General features: G+C 33.5%; 1 protein-coding gene and 1 long non-coding RNA gene across 5 annotated transcripts in view; one reads left to right on the forward strand and one right to left on the reverse strand.

Moving 5' to 3' along the window:
* LONP2 (lon peptidase 2, peroxisomal) overlaps positions 1–21,235 on the reverse strand; it is a 94,066-nt gene that overhangs the window by 32,397 nt on the left and 40,434 nt on the right. For all 3 annotated transcript variants that reach the window (XM_038531106.1, XM_038531105.1, XM_038531107.1), the window contains exons 9-11: positions 9,107–9,257; positions 7,029–7,155; positions 3,234–3,367 (exon numbers count right to left, since the gene is read on the reverse strand). In XM_038531106.1, the coding sequence (XP_038387034.1) occupies positions 3,234–3,367; positions 7,029–7,155; positions 9,107–9,257 (412 nt within the window). The remainder of the gene's footprint in view (positions 1–3,233; positions 3,368–7,028; positions 7,156–9,106; positions 9,258–21,235) is intronic.
* The window catches only part of LOC102154057, a 34,600-nt gene that overhangs the window by 10,817 nt on the left and 2,548 nt on the right, over positions 1–21,235 (forward strand). The window lies entirely within an intron of this gene.

Here is a 21,235-nt window from a genome sequence, read left to right on the forward strand (position 1 = left end):
TCTTTTTTTTCTAGCTAACTTTTTCATCTTTTCTATGAAATAAGAAACAGCTTGAGATTAAGTTTAATGTAGCTTCTCTAATAAATATTGTATTTTTTAAAAATAGAGAATGCTTCTTATTCTGAAAAACTATAAGGACTGATTATAATGTAAGTCCTTTCCTAAGATAATTTTTGAGGGGAATATCTTACTAGATGTTAACTGGACAGATATGATACATTATGTACTTGAAAAAAATGGACATTTGCCCGATTCTTTGCAGAGAAACATCCAAGGATGCAAAATTGAATAAATCAGACATTTTTACCTATAGCTGAAAGGCAGGGAAAAAGGAGACTAAAACTTTGGCCACATATATATATTTTTTAAATCTCCCAACGCAACTAATATCCCAGAAAGGAAAAGTGCAATTCAGAATACACTAGTAACATGCAGAAAACATAGGCAGCACTGCTTTTATGAAGTAATTCCCGTATTTTATGGGTAAGTGACCAAAACCGTAAATATTCCTCCTCTAACGTGGATCAACTATAAATCTCAACAGGCTTTTAAACTCCATTATTATTTGTTCTGTTTAACTGCCAGTTCAGACCCCACAAATACAAAGACAACTGTTCACAGACCAGCGTTTCTGGGCCTACTCCAGAGACAGCGTTCGATACACTGGAGGGTTCTGCCTGTTTTGAAGCTTGTGGCCTGAAATTACTTTTCTTCCTGGCAGTAATTCCAAGTCCAGCAATATTTTTAACATTAAAAATAACTCCCTCACTACATTCCTTGAAATTTCTACAATAACTGTTCTATTTTATACTCTAATTTTAAATAATTCATTTTGTAATGAGAAACTTTGTTATGAAGCTAGCTCTATTTGAACTTTGCATAAAACCTGTCACAGACCCTTTTGTAGGAATTTTCCTTTTGGATTAGCTGAGTTGATAAACATCAATTTCAAGATACCTTATAATTATCTTACCAAAATCTGGAGGAGACTCATTCACAGTAAACTCAAGGGCATCTTAACAATATTAGAACTAGCTTAGACTCCACAGGCCTCTAATGACAATCACAACCAAAATCACCATCAAGAAACAAGTATTTATCCTAATTTTTTTGTATTTATCCTAATTATTTATTCATCTGTATGACCTAGGTAATATCATAACCACTCAAATCTGCTTAATCATGTTATTATTTAGAGTTTGTTCTGTGAATCATGGATTAAGAAAAAATAACCAGGGGCATCTGTCTGGCTCAGTCAGAAGAGCATGTGACTCTTGATCTTGGGGTCCTGAGTTCCAGCCCCACGTTGGGTGCAGAAATTACTTAAATAAATAAGAACTTAAAACCAACAAACAAGTAAATAAATAAATGTTGCCATGAAAAACTGCATGTTCCCACATAGCTCGTAAGCTGTTTGAATGAGTGCTCGAATTTTTCAGAGTTATCTTTTAATAGCTAATATGATCACAGACATTATTAGAAATATGCTAATGGATATACGTATAAACATTAAGTACTGCATAATTATGGAAGTCTCCTTTGGCATCAATCCCTCTAAATGTATTTGTATAAATTTCCAAATATATCGTCTCAATCCTAAACGCAGTTTTCAAAGTAAGCGAACTAGATAACCTCATTTTATTGTCTGCCTTGGACAAAAAGACGTAAGCTCAGGTGCTTCAGCCCACAGCACAAAGGGAGTGTTCTAAGAATAAAAAGGGGGAAACTAAAAAAAAAGGGGGGGGAATTCAGGAGGACCTAGGCCTTATATTTTAGAAAGAGAAGAAGAAAAATACCTCAGTTCTTCACCGTCACTCAACTTTGCCAGTGATTCCATTCTTGATAGACTCACTTACCTATGGCACTTTTTAAAAATTCAGATTTTGAAAATGATAGTCTGAACATGTGTTTATCTTTAAACTTCCTCTCCAAATCCTACTAAAATGACAATTAAGAAATTAAAAAAGCATAAACCCTTATGAAACAGAAAGTGAGTGGGGAGTAAGTAACAAACATTTAGGCTATGGAAAGGAGAAATCTTAATATCTTAAGGGTAGTTATTCATAAAATCCTATAAAGACTCAGGAATTGGAGGTATCCCTGAAAATATCAATGAGGAAGGATACTAAACAGAAAAATGTTAAAGTCTGTGGAAGAAACAATTAGAGCTTAAGATCCGTAACCCTACTCCATATAGCAAGAACACTCCCCCTCTCCAGTTGCACAGAAGATGGGAAGTTTACTCTTCGGAGAAAATGAACCAGGAAGGTTCTTGGCACAGTGGGAGCAGGGGTGAAGCATCATACTGGATATAAGAGATTATATGAAAGTCCATTCTTTTGTTGATAAAGTATAAAGTGCACTGTGCTTAGCAAGAGAAGGAAAAACAGGGAAGATGTTTATATTTATTCCACGAAGCATATCACAAATTATGGTCCGTTCACCACATTCATCAACCTCTATTCTAGAAAGAGCTTATGGAAATGACAGAAAGTCTAATAAATCTCTTTACTATAGAAAATTTCAATTCCCTACTAAAGTCATGTTTGTTAAAGCAAGTTTTGGCAAGCTATGTAGCAGCACAGTATGATGAATGGAAACCCCGTATGAGTCTGGGACAGAGAGACCCACAACATTCTAACTGGGTACCAACAGAAATGTTCACATTTGATTGTCTAGTCCTAAAATTCTCCTTCTTTCCCTATCATCACCACCTCCATGATTATTTCTTTAAAAAGAATAATCTAAATTACATTTTAATTGTATATCTACCAAAGAAAATGTGTGAGAAAAACAAATTATGACATAAAGCTCTTCCAGAGTACAAAGATCTACCCCTGCAGTATTTAGACAGCTTGGATTTTTTAACTGGTCCAATAACTTTCTATGCTATAAATATTGAAAGATTTTACAACAGTCTGGGTCAGAAGGAAAAAAGAACACCAGAACCCATACATAAAGCATGCCATCATAAATCTGGAGAAATTTATAATATCATTAAAGCATTAATATTGTGTGTTATTCTAGCTGAAACTCTGTACTATTTATAAAAGAAATCCTCTTGATAAAATACATCAATGTCGAGTTATTATTTACTCACTGGATGTATTTACTGGTGGAGTCATATGCGCCACTGCTCCTAGGGCTACCCAACACTATTCCCTCCATATTTAACTTTTTTTGCCATTGACTCCTACCACCAAGCCTGAGAGCTCCAGATCAAGGTCACAGACCTTCTCCCTCAGCCACATCATAACGGTCCAACTTGGCTTCTTTATGTTGTCCTTCTGCCACCTTCACAGCAACAGCTCGGCAAATGGCCCCAAACTTCCTGTCCAGAGAGCGAACCCCTGCCTCTCTGGTATACCTGTCATCAAAGGAAAGTATTTTATTTTTGGCTAAATACCACCTGTAAAAATAGACAGAAATAATATGATTAACATTTACACTAATGAAACAGTACACATTTAAAAGTTCATTATATTTTCTTAAGTAGTAACTTCCTTGCATTTAAAAAATTCCTCCTTAAAGGTACTGTTATTTTTTAAAATATTCAGATATATTTTCAGCTATAACCTTCCCCTTTATAGGGACTTTTATCTTCAACTATTATCCTATACTTAAAAATGAATCCTTGGTTCTTCAATTTATACTGCCAAAGTAAATTTGGCAGCATGTAAAACATCATTTACTCCTTGATGATACATGTAAGAGCTTTCTTATGCAAAATTTGTCAATTTAAGAAAATTCTAGATGAATTTATTACACTTGAAATATAGCTGAAAGAAACAGAAAAATAAAACTTTTTTCCCAACTAAAGCACAAATTAATCTTAGACAGAAATTTAGTTTTCACTAGGAACTGTGCTTGTCACCTCTATTCAGTATATTTTCTTTGAGACTTCTAAAGAAGGGAAATATGCTGATACAAGCATAGTGAATCTGTGGAGATTCTAAATGTGGTTAAGCAGAGCTTTCTTAAAAAAACTTAAGTTAGACTCAAATTCTATAAGCCTCTTCACAAACCATTATATAACACAACCATATTTGGTCACCCAGCTTTGGATAGATTTGAATGGGTAGCATCAGGTAGAGAATATAGATGTACCTGAAAAACTGGATTTGATTAGACAGACACATATTCTAGACTTTAGGGAATCAGATTTCAAAAGTTCTGAGAAAAGTCAAAAACTCTTGGCAAAACACTCTAAAGTAAAACTCATTTCAATCCAAAGGATAGGAGGCAATCAGCATAAAGTCCATTATTACACAACTGCATATAATTTCAGTAAGGAAGAAAACAGAGAGGCATGTTAAAAATAAACAAACTAACATGTAAAAACAAAAGCAAAAACCCAGTGTAGCTTCCTAGACAACTCGCTGATGAGCTCAGATTAAAGGGTCTGGACAAAAGATGAAAGAACAGAGATTGAGGAAGTTTACAGGGGAATGACATGAATGCGCAGAAATGGTACCAGGAAGTTCGGGAGAAACTTCCAGAAATAATAACATCCACAACAACATAAATGAAATACTGTTTGTTTGTTTAAAGTGGTCAATAATGAGTCAGGAGCTAATGTAGATACCAACATTAACAGCTGACTGAAAGAAACTAGACACAACAACCCTTTTTTAGTATTTTAAAATCAAAAAGGGAAGAATCACCAGTATTCAATAAAAAGTGGCTGATGTTTCCTACATGAGCATGAAGATACTACATATGCCAATTTCCAGAGGACCTAAAACTAATGATAATCCAGATGAAAATGAAGTCCATTTGCTGCAATGGTAGCTGGAACCAATAAAATATATGTAATTGCAAACTTCTACATTTGGGTTTAATAAAATTCAACACTGCCCTATAAGTACAGAATGAGACCAAACTCAGCAGAAATTTGTATGAAAAACAACTGAAGATGTTCGGTATCTGTAGGCACAACAGGCAAGAGAATAACCTAAAAAAGCTAAGAGTCATGAGATACAGTCATAAAAAAACATAATCAAAATAGGAAAGCTGGTGGTCTTACACCATCAATTCCTCAGGCCACTTGTGAAATACTGAGTTCCACTCTGGGTGTTTCATTTTAAAAGGGACACTGGTTTCACAGGCAGCACTCAGAGATGACTAATTAGAAAGGTGAAAGTCTTGAGAGTGGGGAACGAGGAATGGTAAAGAGAACAGAAATGTTTAGCTTGAAAAAGAGAACATTTATAGGAAGTGGATCTGACTTTTTTTTTTAATGCCAGAAGGGCTATACAAGGGAGGGATTTACCTTTAGATTCCAGATGCTCCTATAGGGCAGAACTAGAAAAATTACAGGGAGGTGAAAATAAAGATTATTTTGTAACAATTTATTTACTTACCTATTTGTAGACCGCAGTGAGCCCTCTAGCACTGGAGGAACTCAACAGGCTAGTTATGGGGACACACACACACACACACAACTAGATGAGATCTAAGAACACCCTCCCCCCGAACATTAGGAATCCAGGACTATGACACACAAAAAGATGAAAAACACATCAAAAGATGAAAAACTATAATCTAATCTCAGTAAATTACTAAATAGCCAACACTGCTTGGAGTAGCAAATACCTGTACTGTTTTTAAAAATATTGAAACTGTTCACAGACATTTCCTAATGTCCATAAGCTTTTAATATTTGATGTTTTGAGCTAACATATATATTAAAAAGAAATAGTTCCTCAAGCAAAACTGGGAAATACATATAATGATTACTTTTCAAAGTCAGTATTATTTCAATCCAGATATTTTTTTTCCTCTCACTCATATTTTACAGATGGGGAAGCTATCAAAAAGGTTAAGTGATTTGTTGAAAGTTACCCAAAGGCATTGGGGTGTTATCTGGAATAATATTATTGTTGGAAGACTTCGGCATATAAATCACCTAATTTATTTCTCCTGGCATTATCCAGGCAATGAATCACAAGTTAAGAAAAGGAACTCCCAGGTCAGATCTAGTCTTACTGTTTTATGTATAAATTTAAATAGACTTCCAAATAGACTTCCATAAGAAGGCTGGCTTAGATCAAAAAGCAGTCTGACTGGCCAAACTCTAAGTCAAAGATCAAAATGGTGAGATACTTTGCTTCTCCTGAAAAACAGCAGTTACTGTGAGAGGGCCGCATGAGGAGCATTTGGCAGCCTGACACAATTCGCCAGATGATGCAATGGATCTGTAACGCTGAGCCAGGAAAACTGTAAGAGGCTGTTGCAGATATAAATTCTCAACAGGGTATATTTTCCATTCAAACATGCAATCTATAAATCAGACGAAGCAATACTCTACTCAGATAATTTACATCCTGCTTGCTACAGGCTTAAGGACTTGGTAGCTAACTCAGGAAAGCACCCTCTATTGTTCCAGTGTTAATTCCGAAGATGAAAATTGTTAAGGATATTTAAAATCTCTCAAAGAGAAGAAAATCTGAGTAACTTAAGACAGGTGTTTGAAAGTAGCAATGCACTTAAGAGAATTTAACTTTTAAGATCCTGGGGCATATAGGGTGTCTCAATATTTTCCTTGTTTTTGGTTCTCAATTTATCAAATGAATCCTGTGCACTGCTCTCGTGAAAAAGCTAAAATTCTGGCTCAGCTAAAGTCCTCAGCTATGAAGACACTCTAAGCTCTTTCTGTCTGAATTTCTGTATAATATTGAGCCCTGTGTAGATCAAGTTATGGAGGGACCCCTGGGTGGCTCAGTGGCTGAGCATCTGCCTTCAGCTCAGGGTGTGATCCTGGAGTCCTGGGATGGAGTCCCACATCAGGTCCCTGCATGGAGCCTGCTTCTCCCTTCTCCCTATGTCTCTGCCTCTCTCTCTGTGTCTCTCATGAATAAATAAATAAATAAAATCTTTAAAAAAAATTTAAAAAAAGATCAAGTTATGGAAATGCTTGCTGGGATTCTGGTGGAGAGAAAGGAATGGTTGCTGTGAGTTGCCAGTAAAATTGTCCCTTTTTTCTTTTTATACTCAAACAATGAGAGGCCTCAGGACGGTTGACTAACCTGGTGATGATGTCAAGAGTAGTAACCTGTGGGATCTGAATCTGCTGAGGAGTCAGTCCATGCTGTTCCAGTTGCTTTGGGATCAAGTGCCTGTGGGCAATCTCAATTTTCTCCTCTTGTGTATACCCTAGGGAAAAAAGTGATCTTATTTTGTAATTATTCACACAGCTTCCATAGTGCCACTTTAAAAAAAAAAAAAAATGAATCAAATGCAGATTCAATGGATCTTGGACTTAGAATGAATTTATTAAGTTTTACTTCAACTAAGATTATAATCAGAATAAAAAATTTAATCTCCAATTAAATTGTTAAAATTTCCAATTTGTCCGCAAACAAAAAAAGCATTTACTAAGCACAGCTTTGAAAGTCTCTTGATTAAATAATATCTCTCTTAAAGAAGAGGAAAACTCTTAATCAAATGTCTAAGATAATTCTCTCCTTAACTCAAATGTGAGTTTTTATTATTTAATAGGCAAATAATACATCTCTTCTCTTTAGCATGATTTGATACCTAACCGCAACAACTTAAAACAACAAGTAAGTGGAATCCCAGGGCAAGAGCTGCAAGGGAGCTATTTGCAGAACTCTGGCTATAAATTTAAGTAACAAAACAGAAACTAAGATGTCCTCCTAGAAGTTTTTTCCCCTCTACATGTTGGAATTATACATATAATTTATATAGTTAAAAGACTTTATGTTATTTATTTAAAAACCTCATGAGTATAGATTTACTTTGTCTTTAAATCCCATAGGACAAAATTTTCCCTAAACAAAAGGCCCCCTTTCCATTCAACAAGCAAAAATAAAAAAGGTGAACTGATAAGACAGCTTGTAAGTAGAGTAAGGAAATAAAAATGCCAAAAAAGTAGAAGACAGGATAACCAAACCTACAGGAAGAGACTGGCATCATATGTCCACCCATGTAGCGGCTGTCCTGTGTCAGTGTTTTATAGATTCTCTGCCTTAATTGGGAATTTCCAGGCAATTAGATCTCTTATTTATTTTAGTCTTTTTTTTTTAATATTTTATTTATTTGAGAGAGAGAGAGAAAGAGAGAGAGAGAGAGTGCACAAGTAGGGAGGAGGGGCAGAGAGAGAAGCAGACTCCCACTGAGCAGGGAGCCCAATGCAGAACTTGATCCCAGGACCCTGAGATTGTGAGCTGAGCTGAAGGCAGACACTTAACTGACTCAGCCACCCCAGTGCCCCTGTTTTAGTCTTATAAATATGCACAAAGCAATTTTTTACTCTATCATATTTTTAAAATAAGTATTAAAAACTAAAAGGCTTACAGATAACTAAGAAATGCAATAATCATTCACTTGATAGTAGAAATTTATTTCAGGTTAATATGAAATACCTATTTAGTTCATATTTAGAATCAAAAAATATATTGATTCTTCCTATTTTCATTATAACAAATACCCACTTACATTTCATCTCTTCTAGGGAAAAATAATTTTAAGTAATTAAAAGAAGGAAAATAATCATAAACAGGTTTATTTAGTGTTAGTAACTAAAGGACTTTATTTTACACACTCCAGTGAAGGAGAAAACATGATTAAAAAAAAATAGGGAAAAAAAAATAGGGAACTACTTGACAGAAATAACTAAAAAGAAGACATAGTAAAAAGTTTAAAATCTTATAGACAAGAGGGTAAATTGACCATGTAAAGATCTATTTTTGGTTTGAAGATACTCATTTTGAAAAAAAAAATATTTTTATATATTTGTTTAAAAATGGTTTCAAAGAAGAATGTCTTATTTTCTAAGACACTGGAAAACATTTTTTTTAATGCTAAGAATGTCTTAATGCTAAATTAAGTCTGAAATTGTTATGCAAACTTTATTCTTGGTATCTTACAGAACACATACATAATCCTGTATGTCATGGCTAAAACAAAGTTTTGTTGTTCCAGACTTTGAATTTACATAAAAGCTGGTTTTTAACAGACTTAGAACTTTGAAGATCATATACTGGCAAATCAATTTTTTATTCAAACTCCACTGCAGAACTTAAGAGTTTTGCTTAGAAAGGCAAAATATATCAAATAATGATTTTATTTATGAATCAGGTACCTGGGACCTGAATGATCTCCATTCTGTCCAACAAGGCAGGTGGAATAGTCGCAGTGGTGTTGGCAGTAGCTATAAAAAGAACTTGGGAAAGGTCAAAGGCCACATTTAGATAATGGTCTGTGAAGTTATGGTTTTGTTCGGGATCCAACACCTGTGAGAGAACATAAAAATTTAAATAAATTCAGCAATTCCAATAGAAAGCTAAAACACAAACACATATGATGTATTAGCAAGGTTGATATTTCTGTTCAATACAGTTAGAGAAACACGAGGATAACACTAAAACCCAAGCACCATTCTTTACATTCCCTGCATTCTAAATACTTAAAAAAAAGAAAAAAAGTTCAATGTCAAAATTTTTGAAAAAATATGAAAGTACAAAGAAGCAAAAATTACTCCTTTAAGTTCTGTTCTTAAGTCTATTTACTAATGACTGATTTGGTGGTCATAAATAAGTTACCAATCCTACAGAACCAGTTTCTCTCTTGGTAACACATCCTCTCTTAACTGCTTTGGGAACATAAAGTAGATGTATAGAGTATTTTCAAATTCTTAGGTAAGACAAAATAATTAGTACACTTCTCAAACATTATCAGTAAATCTGGTTATAAAGTCTTTAACTGAAAAGAGATTCCAAACAAAAAGCAAACAAGTAAAAATTACTAGGCTACTATATTCTGATACAGCACAAGGAAAAATTCACTTTTAAAAGACATTAAAAACAAAACTTTTTTTTTTTTTTTTAAGATTTTACTTATTTATTCATGAGAGACACAGAGAGAGAGAGGCAGAGACATAGGCAGAAGCAGAAGCAGAAGCAGGCTCCCTGCAGGGAGCCTGATGAGGAACTTGATCCCAGGACCTTGGGATCAAGACCTGAGCCAAAGGCAGATGCTCAACCACTGAGCCACCAAGGTGCTCCTCCAATTTTTGTTTTTAATGAGCAAAATATCAGTATCTCTTAAAATATTTTAATTGGGAAATTGTTTAATTTATCAATTAAATTCTTAAAATGCTGAACTAGATATGAGAAAATATATATTCTTTAGGTTACTACTCAAATGCTCCAAGTCACAGGCACTCATTGTGGAGAGGTCTACACAGGACTTGGTGTCTTCTACATGTTCTTAATATTTAACATATTATATTATCACCTTTAATTATAGTAGATTAGTATAAATATTAAACAAAGTTGACATACATATTCAAAAAGGAAGTAAATGGACTAAAATATTTACCAATGATCATTTTTACTACAGCAGAAGTTTTTCCTTGCTTCTGATTCCCTTTCTAAGCTTTAATTATTGCTAAATATATCGATAAGTTAGTCTTAAATTAAAGCCTTTTACAGAGAATCTTGAATTTGGTAAACATTCATTATTGGAAACTCAGTGCTTATCTAGAACACAATTTTCAGAAAGTTCTACTATTCATATTTTCACAAGACTTAATAATGTTTAACCTTATAAAATAAGGTACTTTTGAGACATCAAAGACCATACTAATAATGCCCAGTACAGAACTGGTTAAGAGTAATCTTACTGTGTACCAATTATCTGAAACTTTTAATGTATGGAAAATAGGACAATCTTAGTTAAATCTATTAAATAAAAATCTATTATTTAATGGCTCTAATTAAATCCAATATATAGGGCAGCCCGGGTGGCTCAGCAGTTTAGCGCCGCCTTCAGCCCAGGGTGTGATCCTGGAGACTTGGGATCTAGTCCCACATTGGGCTCCCTGCATGGAGCTTGCTTCTCCCTCTGCCTGTGTCTCTGCTTCTCTCTCTCTGTGTGTGTCTCTCATGAATAAATAAATAAAATCTTTAAAAAATAATAAATAAATCCAATATATACATGTTGGATAAGTTTTAGAAATGGCTGTGAGACCTGTGCAAGTAATTTTTTTCTCTTAAAATGAAAAGACAATGGAGTTTAAAGAAAGTAGGGAAATTAATAAATGAATGTTTCTCAAGTATGAACGAGGTCTTTTAAGAAATGCATTACAGGACATCTGGGTTATAAGAAGAGAAAGCCAGTGATGCCCAATTTGTTTGCCTCTGTTATCTAGGAAAACACAAAAGAACATCAGACATTTATCAAACACTTCTTGGACTTCTGGTTAAGATCAAGTACACAAATACTGATCAGTAGCCAGATAAATAGAATTTCTAGTAATCACCATTCAAATGACACCTTAAAGTAAACTGGTGAGTCCATGGAGAGATAAAAATCACAGTAAGAACTTTTTTTTAAAGGATTTTATTTATTTGAGAGAGAGAGAGTATGAGAGAGCATAAGAGGGTGGAGGGGCAGAAGGAGAGGGAGAAGAAGACTCTCCACAAAGCAGGAAGCCCTATGCCCTGAGATCATGACCTGAGCTAAAGGCAGACGCTTAACTGCTTAACCCACTGAACCATCCAGATGCCCCACAGTAAGAACTTCATAGCTATCAAATCTCTGCTTTTTCTCCTGAACTTTAGAGCCAGGGCTTCGATGGACTAACTCAGCTACAAACAGAAGTTGTTTTCAAGATCAGTTAGAGCTATTTTTTTCTCTCTTCTCAATCAAATGTTTTTCTAAATCTATGCTAGGACTGTAATTCCTACCTACACAGTCCGACTGGAAATGGAAATAGCCATGATATAACACTTTATTCTTAGGATCATGAAATCAGAGGTGAAATAAACTATGGAGAGGCATGTATGCTGAGAATTGTTTTTCAATAACAATTTCTGGCAAGAGAACTACAGATGTTTGTAGGCAATCCAGGAGTACACTCTACTCATTAGAGATGACTAGGTAACTATCATCTTTAAGTATGACAATATGGTTATATTTTTTTAAAGTCTGTATTTTTTAGAGACAGATACTAAATATTTATGAAAAGATATGTCTAAAATTTGATTTAAAATAAACAGAAGCCGGGTAGTGGAGAATGGATAGGAATAGATGAAACAAAATTGGCCAAGAGATGATAATTGTTAAGCATGAATGATGAGTTTATATGGTTCACTGTACTATTTTTTCTTTACCTTTGTTATGTTTGAAATTTTCCACAACAAAAAGTAAAAAATAAACGAAGTAAAATAAAATAATTAAAACCAACTCTGGAAGTCACACACAATACTATAGAAATCAAGTAACTGATAAGGACAAACTTGGAAAAAAATGTCCAGAACATTTTAGTAAAAGGCATTAAAGCCACATAAGGGATAGATATATAAAAAATAAAGATACCTAATTCATAGCTAATTGATATAACTACAGAAAAATCTCAACAAATGTAAAATACAGTATAATTAGAGAAATAATCAAGAAAATATTCTGGAAGATCCAACATTATAGATTGAAAAACCTTATTAGATTATTCTTATGCAATAATAAATGATAGACTATTATTGAAACATAATTTTCAAGCAAAATTATGAGTAATTTAAAATATTTTAAAACCTTAAAACAGAATATATGTAACACACATAAGACACAAAGGAAAACAAATGAACACCCATGAACCCACTACCCAATTATGATGAATTAATACCCATTTTATTTTGTGTTTAGGCTAGTGGTCACAACAGGGAAACATCAAAATGACCTACCAAAGTGCAAGCAGATACTATTACACTCTCTCTCTCTCTCTCTCTCTCTCTCTATATATATATATATATATATATATTCATCTTTATCCATAAAACAGAAAGAAATCCAGTTAAATCCAGAAAGAAATTCATTTTTAAAATATTTCATGTATAAAATGGAAGAAACACCCTCAACTTGGAGCATGCAACACATTAGGAGATATCCTAGGAGAAGAGTGGTGCCCTCACTTACCTGCTTGCACTGGAATTACAGTATACTGTAGTCCATGTCAGCCTGATTGTTTTTTATTGATCAGAAATGAATGAATAAGTTTTAAAGGATTCTTGCGAAATATTATTAAATAGAGGTAAAGATGTAAACAAGAAAATGATAGAGACATTTTTATTTCTTGAATAAGCTTTGAGAGCCACATTATGATATAAAAACAGTAATATAACTAGAATACATTTTTTTTCATTAAAAACATACTTATCTTTTAAAATTCAATGTTATATAAGTATATAATACTAGTACAATGGTACATATATGTTATGTGTATATTATATATATACTCTGTTATAGATTCAACTCTATTCCCTTAATGTGACTGTATTTAGAAACAGGGTCTGAGACAGATGGGATTAAATGAGGTCATATGGGTGGGGCCCTAATCCATTATGACTGGTATCCTTTATAAGCAAAGACAGAGAGACAAACTAGGGATGCATGGGCACAGAGAAAAGACCATGTGAGGACACAGTGAGAAGGCAGCAGGCTGCAAGCCAGAGAGAGATCTCAGGAGAAATCAAACCTGCCAACACCTTGATCTTAGACTTCCAGACTCCAGAGCTGTGAAAAGATGAATTTCTGGCGTAATTTATTTTATTTTATTTATTTATTTTTATTTTATTTATATTTTATTTTTTTATTTTATTTATATTTTATTTTTTTTATTTTATTATTTTATTTTATTTTATTTATTTTATTTTATTTTATTTTATTTTATTTTAAAGTCATCCAGTCTATGGCAGTTTATTATCACAAACATTTGTTTGTTAAAGTATAGATTTGTATATAAACAGATTTTCAAAAAATTTTACTTATACAATATGTGAGCAAAACAAATGGAGATGAGTGGTGTAGACAACAAAGACATGTTAACAAATATAAAAGGCCTCAAAACATAACCTACAAACAAATCCTTGAAAAAAGTAACCTGAAGATGTATTCCATCTAAACAATAGATTAATCATAATAAAAAGACCAGAAACAATGAAATCATTTAAGCATAGAATTAAAACTAAAAATATGAAGAAACACTTCTACTAGAATGGCAGTGTAAGGAATTAATGAATTAATCATTGAGTACAAGAGATTCTCCATAAGATTAATAGTTGACTTTGCCTTAGAAACCACAAGAGATGGAAAGCAGTAAAGGAAATACTGAAAATGCTAAAGGGAAAAAAAAAACAAAACCTGTCAACCAAGAATTTTATATCCAACAAAACAATCCTTCAAAAATGAAGGAGAAATAAGGTATTCCCAGATAAAAAACACTGAGAGAATTTATAACTAGCCAACTAGACAAGAAATACTAACGGCTAAAGTGAAAGGACACTAAGCTGTATCTACACAAAGAAACAAAGAACACCTGTTAAAATAACTGCATTGGTAAATACAAAAGCCAATATAAATGTATTTTTTGTTTGTAATCTGATCTTCTCTTATCTGATTCAAATGACTTCATAAAACAATAATTACAATTGGTTCTCATTATTCATGGCTTCTGAATTTGCCAATTTGCCTAATACCTAGAATTTATTTACAACTCAAAAATTAATACTTGTGGTGCTTCTGTAGTTACCTGCAGACACAAGAAAACACACAGCCCAAGGTGGGTATTCCCAGCTGAAGTCAAACAAGAATGATGCCGTCTTCTTGTTACAGTTGTCACATTCTAAACACGTATCCTTTTTGCATTCTATTTAATAGTGCCATGTTTTCTGCATTTCCGTGCTTTTCGTTAGTGATTTTGCTGTTTAAAAGACCCCCTAAAAGTAGTACTTAAGTGTTTTCTGTGCAAGTTCATAAGACAGCAAGGCTGTGTTAGGTAAGCTTCATTTAGGCATGAGTAATAGTGTTAGCAGTCATGAGTTGTATGTTAATGAATGAACAATATATATTAAATAACCAACTGTAACAGAAACACAAATAAAACAAGGTTATATATTGATCAACTGACAAACTGGCTGGCAAACCTATTTCTCCTTGGAGCAATAATTCAGTATTCACTAATTCAGTGTTTGCTGCAATTTTACAGAACACAGCTATGGCAATAATGACAATCAACTGTATATTACTGTGTTGATAGATTTACAGTGTATAGAGATATACTTTTTATGACAATAGCTGCACAAAGAAAGAGGGAAGGGGGACTTATTGAAGCTAAATTTTTTTGAAGCTAAATTTTTATGTTATTTATGATGTTTAATTTTGTGTGTCAACTTGGAGAGTGTTTTCAGATGAGATTAAAATTTAAATCGGTGAACTCTGGTAGACTGCCCTCCACCTAGTGGAGGGGCTTCCTCTAATCAGTTGAAGGTCTGAATAGAACAAAGAGACTGGCATCCTTGAGCAAGAGAAATTAAATTCTCCAGAAAACTGCCTTTGAACTTCATTTGCCCATCAGTTCCCCTGGGTCTTCAGCCTGCCAGTCCATACTGCAGATTTTGGAATTCCCAGACTCCACAACTGTATAAGCTTATTCCTTATAATAAATCTCTTCAGGTGGATGTAGACAATCCATATCTGAGTCTTATCTCTATATATCTAATAATAGGTACAACTAGGAAAAGATCAACAAGGACATAGAAGATTTGAACTATACTATAAATCAATCAGACATAACAAACATCTAGAGAACAATCCATCCAGCAACAGCAGCAGTACACACATTCTTTTCAAGTGCACATGGAATAGTCTCCAGGACAGACCATAAGCAAGGCCATTAAATAAACACCTAAATTTCAAAGAACTGAAATCACACAAAGTATAATCTCTGATCACAATGGGATGAAATCAGAAATGAATAAGAAAAAAAAATTGGAAATTCACAAATATATGAAACTAAATCCTAAATAACCAAAGGTCAAAAAGAAATCACAGGGGAGTTGAAAATATTTTGAGATGAATAAAGACAAAAATGTAATTTACTAAAATTTGAGATGCAGCTAAATCAGTGCTTATAATATTCGTAGCTATAAAAGCATGTATTAAAAAAATTCAAATCGATAATCTAACTTTCTACCTTAAGAAAGCAGAAAAATAGCAAATTGAACTAAGGCAAGAAGAAAGAAGGATATACTAAAATTAGAGAGTACATAAACAAAAACAGTAAAGACAAAAACAGTAAATCAATACATCAAAACTTGATTCTTTGAGTAGTTCAATAAAATTGACATTTAGCCATATTGACAAAGGAAAGCAGGGAGAACACCCAAATTACTAAAATCTGGAGGGACTCAGGCCACACTACTATCAACCTTACAGAAATAAAAAATATGTGAGTATACTGTGAATAGCTATATGCTAATAAATTCAGTAACCTAAATGAAATGGAAGGATTCCCAGGAAGATACAAACCACTGTTTATATCAAGAAGTAATAGAAAATCTGAACAGATCTTGCCATTTCTATTCAATGTCATACTGGAGGCTCTAGCCAAGGCAAGTAGGAAAAAAAAGTGTATTCAAACTGGAAAGAAATAAATGTAGCTCTATGTGTATATTACATGATCTTGCATGGGATTACATGTGAAAGCCTAATGAATCCACTGGAAAAACTAATAAACAAGTTCTGAAAGGTTACAGGATATAAGACCAATATTCAAAAATCAACTGTATTTCTTACATAAACCACAAACAATGCAAAACAGAAATGAAAAAAACAATTCAATTTCTAATATTAAAAAAATAAAACATTTAAGAATAATCTTAAAAGAACTGTAAGACTTATATATTCAAAAACTACTTTAAGAAACAAAACAAAAGAAACAAAACAGAGCATAGGAGAAGGGAGGGAAAAATATGAAAAATATGACAAAATCAGAGGGAAACAAACCATTAAGAGTTGCTAGAGGGAAGGGGGTAGGGGGATGGAGTACTTGGGTGACGGATTAAGGAGAGCATGTGATGTAATGATCACTGGGTGTATGTATATACAACTGATGAATGGTTGAACTCTGCGTCTGAAATTAATAATACACTATATGTTAATTAACTGAATTTAAACAAAAAAAATTTTTTTAGAAACCCACAAAACATTGTTGAAATACATTAAAGAAGACCTAAATAAACAGAAAGACTCCTATGTTCATGGATTGGAAGAATTACTATTATTAATATGGTAATATTCCCTAAAATGATCTATAGATTCAATCCAATCCCTATCAAAATCCTAGTTGCCTTTTTTTGTAGAAAGTGACAAGCTAATACTAAAATTCATGTGGAAATATGGACCCAGGCCCCAGAATGGCTAAACAATCTTGAAAAAGGACAAATCTGGAGGATTCACACTTCCTGATTTCAAAACCTTCTATAAAATTAATCGGGCAGCCCTGGTGGCTCAGCAGTTTAGCGCCACCTTCAGCCCAGGGTATAACCCTGGAGACCCGGGATGGAGTCCCGCGTCAGGCTCCCTGCATGGAGCCTGCTTCTCCCTCTGCCTGTATCTCTGCCTCTCTCTCTTTGTGTTTCTCATGAATAAATAAATAAATCTTTAAAAAAATTAAATAAAATTAAAGTAATCAAGATTGTGTGGTATTGGCATAAGGAAGGGACTATAAATCAATGGAGACTAGAACTGGGAGTCCAGAAATAAACTCTTGCATTTACAGTCAATTGAATTTTCTTTCCTTTTTTTTTAAAAAAATATTTTATTTATTTATTCATGAGAGACACAGAGAGAGAGAGGCAGAGACACAAGCAGAGGAAGAAGCAGGTTCCACGCAGGGGGCCCAAAGTGGGACTCGATCCCGAGACTCCAGGATGTCGTCCTGAGCCAAAGGCAGACACTCAACCGCTGAGCCACCCAGGTGTCCCTCAATTGAATTTTCAACAAGAGTGCCAATACCATTCCACAGAAAAAGAAAAATCTTCAATAAGTGGTCCTTGGAACAACTGGATATCCACGTGCAAAAGAAGTTGTATCCCTACGCCTTATACCACATACAAACATTAGGTCAAAATGAACCATTAACCTAAATATAAGAACTAAACTGTAAAACTCTTAAAGGAAAATGTAAGAATAAATTCTCATGACCTTGATGGCTTCTTAGATATAACACCAAAATTACAAATGATAAAAGAAAAATACAAATAAATTAGACTTAAAAATAAAAAATTTTTGTGCTTTAAACAATACCATCAAAGAAGTGAAAAGAAGACCCAGAAAACTGGTGAAATTATTTGCAAATCATGTACCTGAGAAGGAACTTGCATCAAGAATATGTAAAGAAGTTAATGAGAAAAAGACAACCCAGTTAAAAATGGGTTTGAATAGATATTTCTATAAAGAAAATACACAAATGGCCAATAAACACATGAAAAGATACTCAATGATATTAGTAATTAGGGAAATAATCAAAACTACAATAAACTATGGCTTCACACCTACTAAAACAAATGGGTGGCTAAAATAAAAACAAGAGGCAGTAACAAGTGTTGATGTGGATGTAGAGACATTAGAACTCTCTTATATTGTTAGTGAAATACTAAAATGGTGCAGCCACTTTGGGAAATAGTTTTTAAGTCTCTCAAAATGTTACATACAGGATTTCCATATGATCTAGCAACCCCACTCCTGGAGAAATGAAAACCCAAGAGAACTGAAAACCTATGTCTACACACAAACTTGTACATGAATGATTATAACAGCATTATATATAACAACCAAAACTGGTAACAACTCAAATGTCCACCAACTGCAGAATATGTACTACACTAATGTAAGATGTTAATAAAAGGGAAAACTGGGGGAGGGAGGGTAAGAAATTAGTGGCTTCTCTGTGCTTGTGGGACGGGGGCGATCGAAAGTGGCCAATAATGGCTATATGGGCAAGAATATATTTAAAAACCACAGAATTGTATACTTAAGGAGTGAATCTTATGCTGTGTGAATTATGTCTCAATAAATCTATTATCAAAAAAAAAAACAAACGTGGCAAATACATTTACAAAAAAGAATACAAAAACAATGAGATACTACTGCATACCTACTATATTAGATAAAATCCAAAACACTGCATACACCAAATGTTGGTAAGGAAGTGGAGCAACAGAAACTGTCATTCATTGCTGGTGGGAATGCAAGTGGTACAGCCGCTATGGAAGACAGTTTGATAGTTTCTTACAAAATTAAACATGCTCTTACCTTGTGGTCCAGCAACCGGACTCCCCCGTATTTACCCAAGTGAGCTGAAAACTTATGTCCACACAAAAGCCTGCACATAAATGTTTACAGTAGCTTTATTCATAACTGAAAAAACCTAGAAGTAAGTAGGCTGTCCTTCAATAGACAAATGTATAAACAAACTATGGTACATCTATACAATGGAATATTATTCAGTGATAAGAAGAAATGAACTACCAAGCCAAAAAAAAAAAAAAAGGAAAAATCTTAAATGCATTTTACTAACTGAAAAGACTACGGACTGCATAATTCCAACCATATGTCATTCTGGAAAAGGGAAAACTGGAGACAGTAAGAAGAGCAGTGATTGCTAGAGGTTTAGGGAGGGGGAGGAAAGAATAGGTGGAACATAAGGGATTTTTAGGGCAATGAAACTATTTTATGTGATCCTGTAATGGTAGATACAGGTCTTTATACATTTATCAAAACCCATAGAATGTACAACACAAAGTGAACCCTGATGTAAGCTATGAACTCCAGTTTAAACAATATATTAATATATTAATATTGGTTCATTAACTGTGACAGATGTGTCACAAATGCAACACGTTAATAAAAGGGATAACTGGGGGAGGGTGGGTAAGAGGTTATATGGGACTCTCAGTACTTTCTACTTAATTGTGCTGTAAACTTTTAAGTTTTAACTGCTTAAAAATATGTGGGGGGGGGAGTGAGAAGGATTAATTTAAAAAAGGAAACAGTATAAATGCTGAAATAGGTTTTGATAGAATGTTAAAAAAATGAAATCAGTGGTTGAGCTTCTGCCTGCAGCTCAGGGTGTGATCCTGGGTCCTGGGATTGAATCCTGCACGGGGCTCCCTGCAGGAAGCCTGCTTCTCCCTCTGCCTATGTCTCTGCCTCTCTCTGTGTGTCTCTCAGGAATAAATAAATAAAATCTAAAAAAAAAAAAAAGACTATTGTGTATTACTTCATTTTTATTTAATAAAGGGAGGGACAATATATCTTATTTCATATATGATGTTGATAATTAGAGAAGTTGAGATGTGTGATTTTTAACTTAAAATTATCACAAGTATTATAAAAAATAGGATATACACCTTCTGAACTAACAAACTGTCCATATAGTTAATGACATGATTCAAAAGAATAACTAGGACTCTTTAAAAAGGAGGGAGAAAACAGCTAAACAATAAGATGACAAACTGCCCAACAGGAGTAAGACAGTAATTCAAAAAAGCCTACTGGGTATTAAAGGCCACAGGTGGTATCAAGAAGTAATCTAAAAGTTGATTATATGAAAAAAATAAAAGTTGGTTATATGAAATACTAATAAAACACCTACCATTTCACCAAGTCATCCACTCCTAGGTATTTATCAAAGAAAAGTAGAAGTCAATATAAGACTTGTACATGAGTATTCACAGTAGCTTTATTTGTAATAGCCAAACACTTGAAAAATCCAAATGTCGATCAAAATGTTAACAGATACATCAATTGTTTTTCTCTTGCTATTTTCAAAGTTTTCTCTTTTGTCTTTTAGGATTCTTACTATTTTATCTATCTATGGATTTCTCTGAGCTTATCCTACATGGAAATTCACTGAGCTCCACAAATGTGTAGATTTATGTTTTTTATCAAATTTGATAAGTTTTCATCCATTATTCCCTCAAAAATTTTTTCTGCTCCCATCTCCCTGTCCTGTTGAATTATGCATAGATTGTTGTGCTTATCTATATCCCATATTTCCTTGTTCATTTTAGTCATTTTGTTTTCCTATTCTTTAGACTGCATAATCTCTATCAATTGCTCTTCAAATTCACAGATTGTTGTGACAATTTTAATCTACTTTTGATGCCCTGTAATGAATAAGTGGAACTTCAATGTTTATTACTTTGATTATACTTATGGTTTATGATTTACACACACATCAAAATTAATAAAAATGTACATTTTAAATATATTCACTTTCTAAATGTAATTATACCTCACTACTGTAAAAAAGTAAATAAATAAAATATATTTAAATCATAATTTTTAAATAGGGTTTGCTGCTTTGGTTTAATCAGTGGCAACCAGTTTAACATCTCCCTCTGAACATCTATTTCTTCTTGTGACTTAA

Source organism: Canis lupus, chromosome 2, assembly GCF_011100685.1.
Source record: "Canis lupus familiaris isolate Mischka breed German Shepherd chromosome 2, alternate assembly UU_Cfam_GSD_1.0, whole genome shotgun sequence".
Classification (NCBI taxonomy): domain Eukaryota; kingdom Metazoa; phylum Chordata; class Mammalia; order Carnivora; family Canidae; genus Canis; species Canis lupus.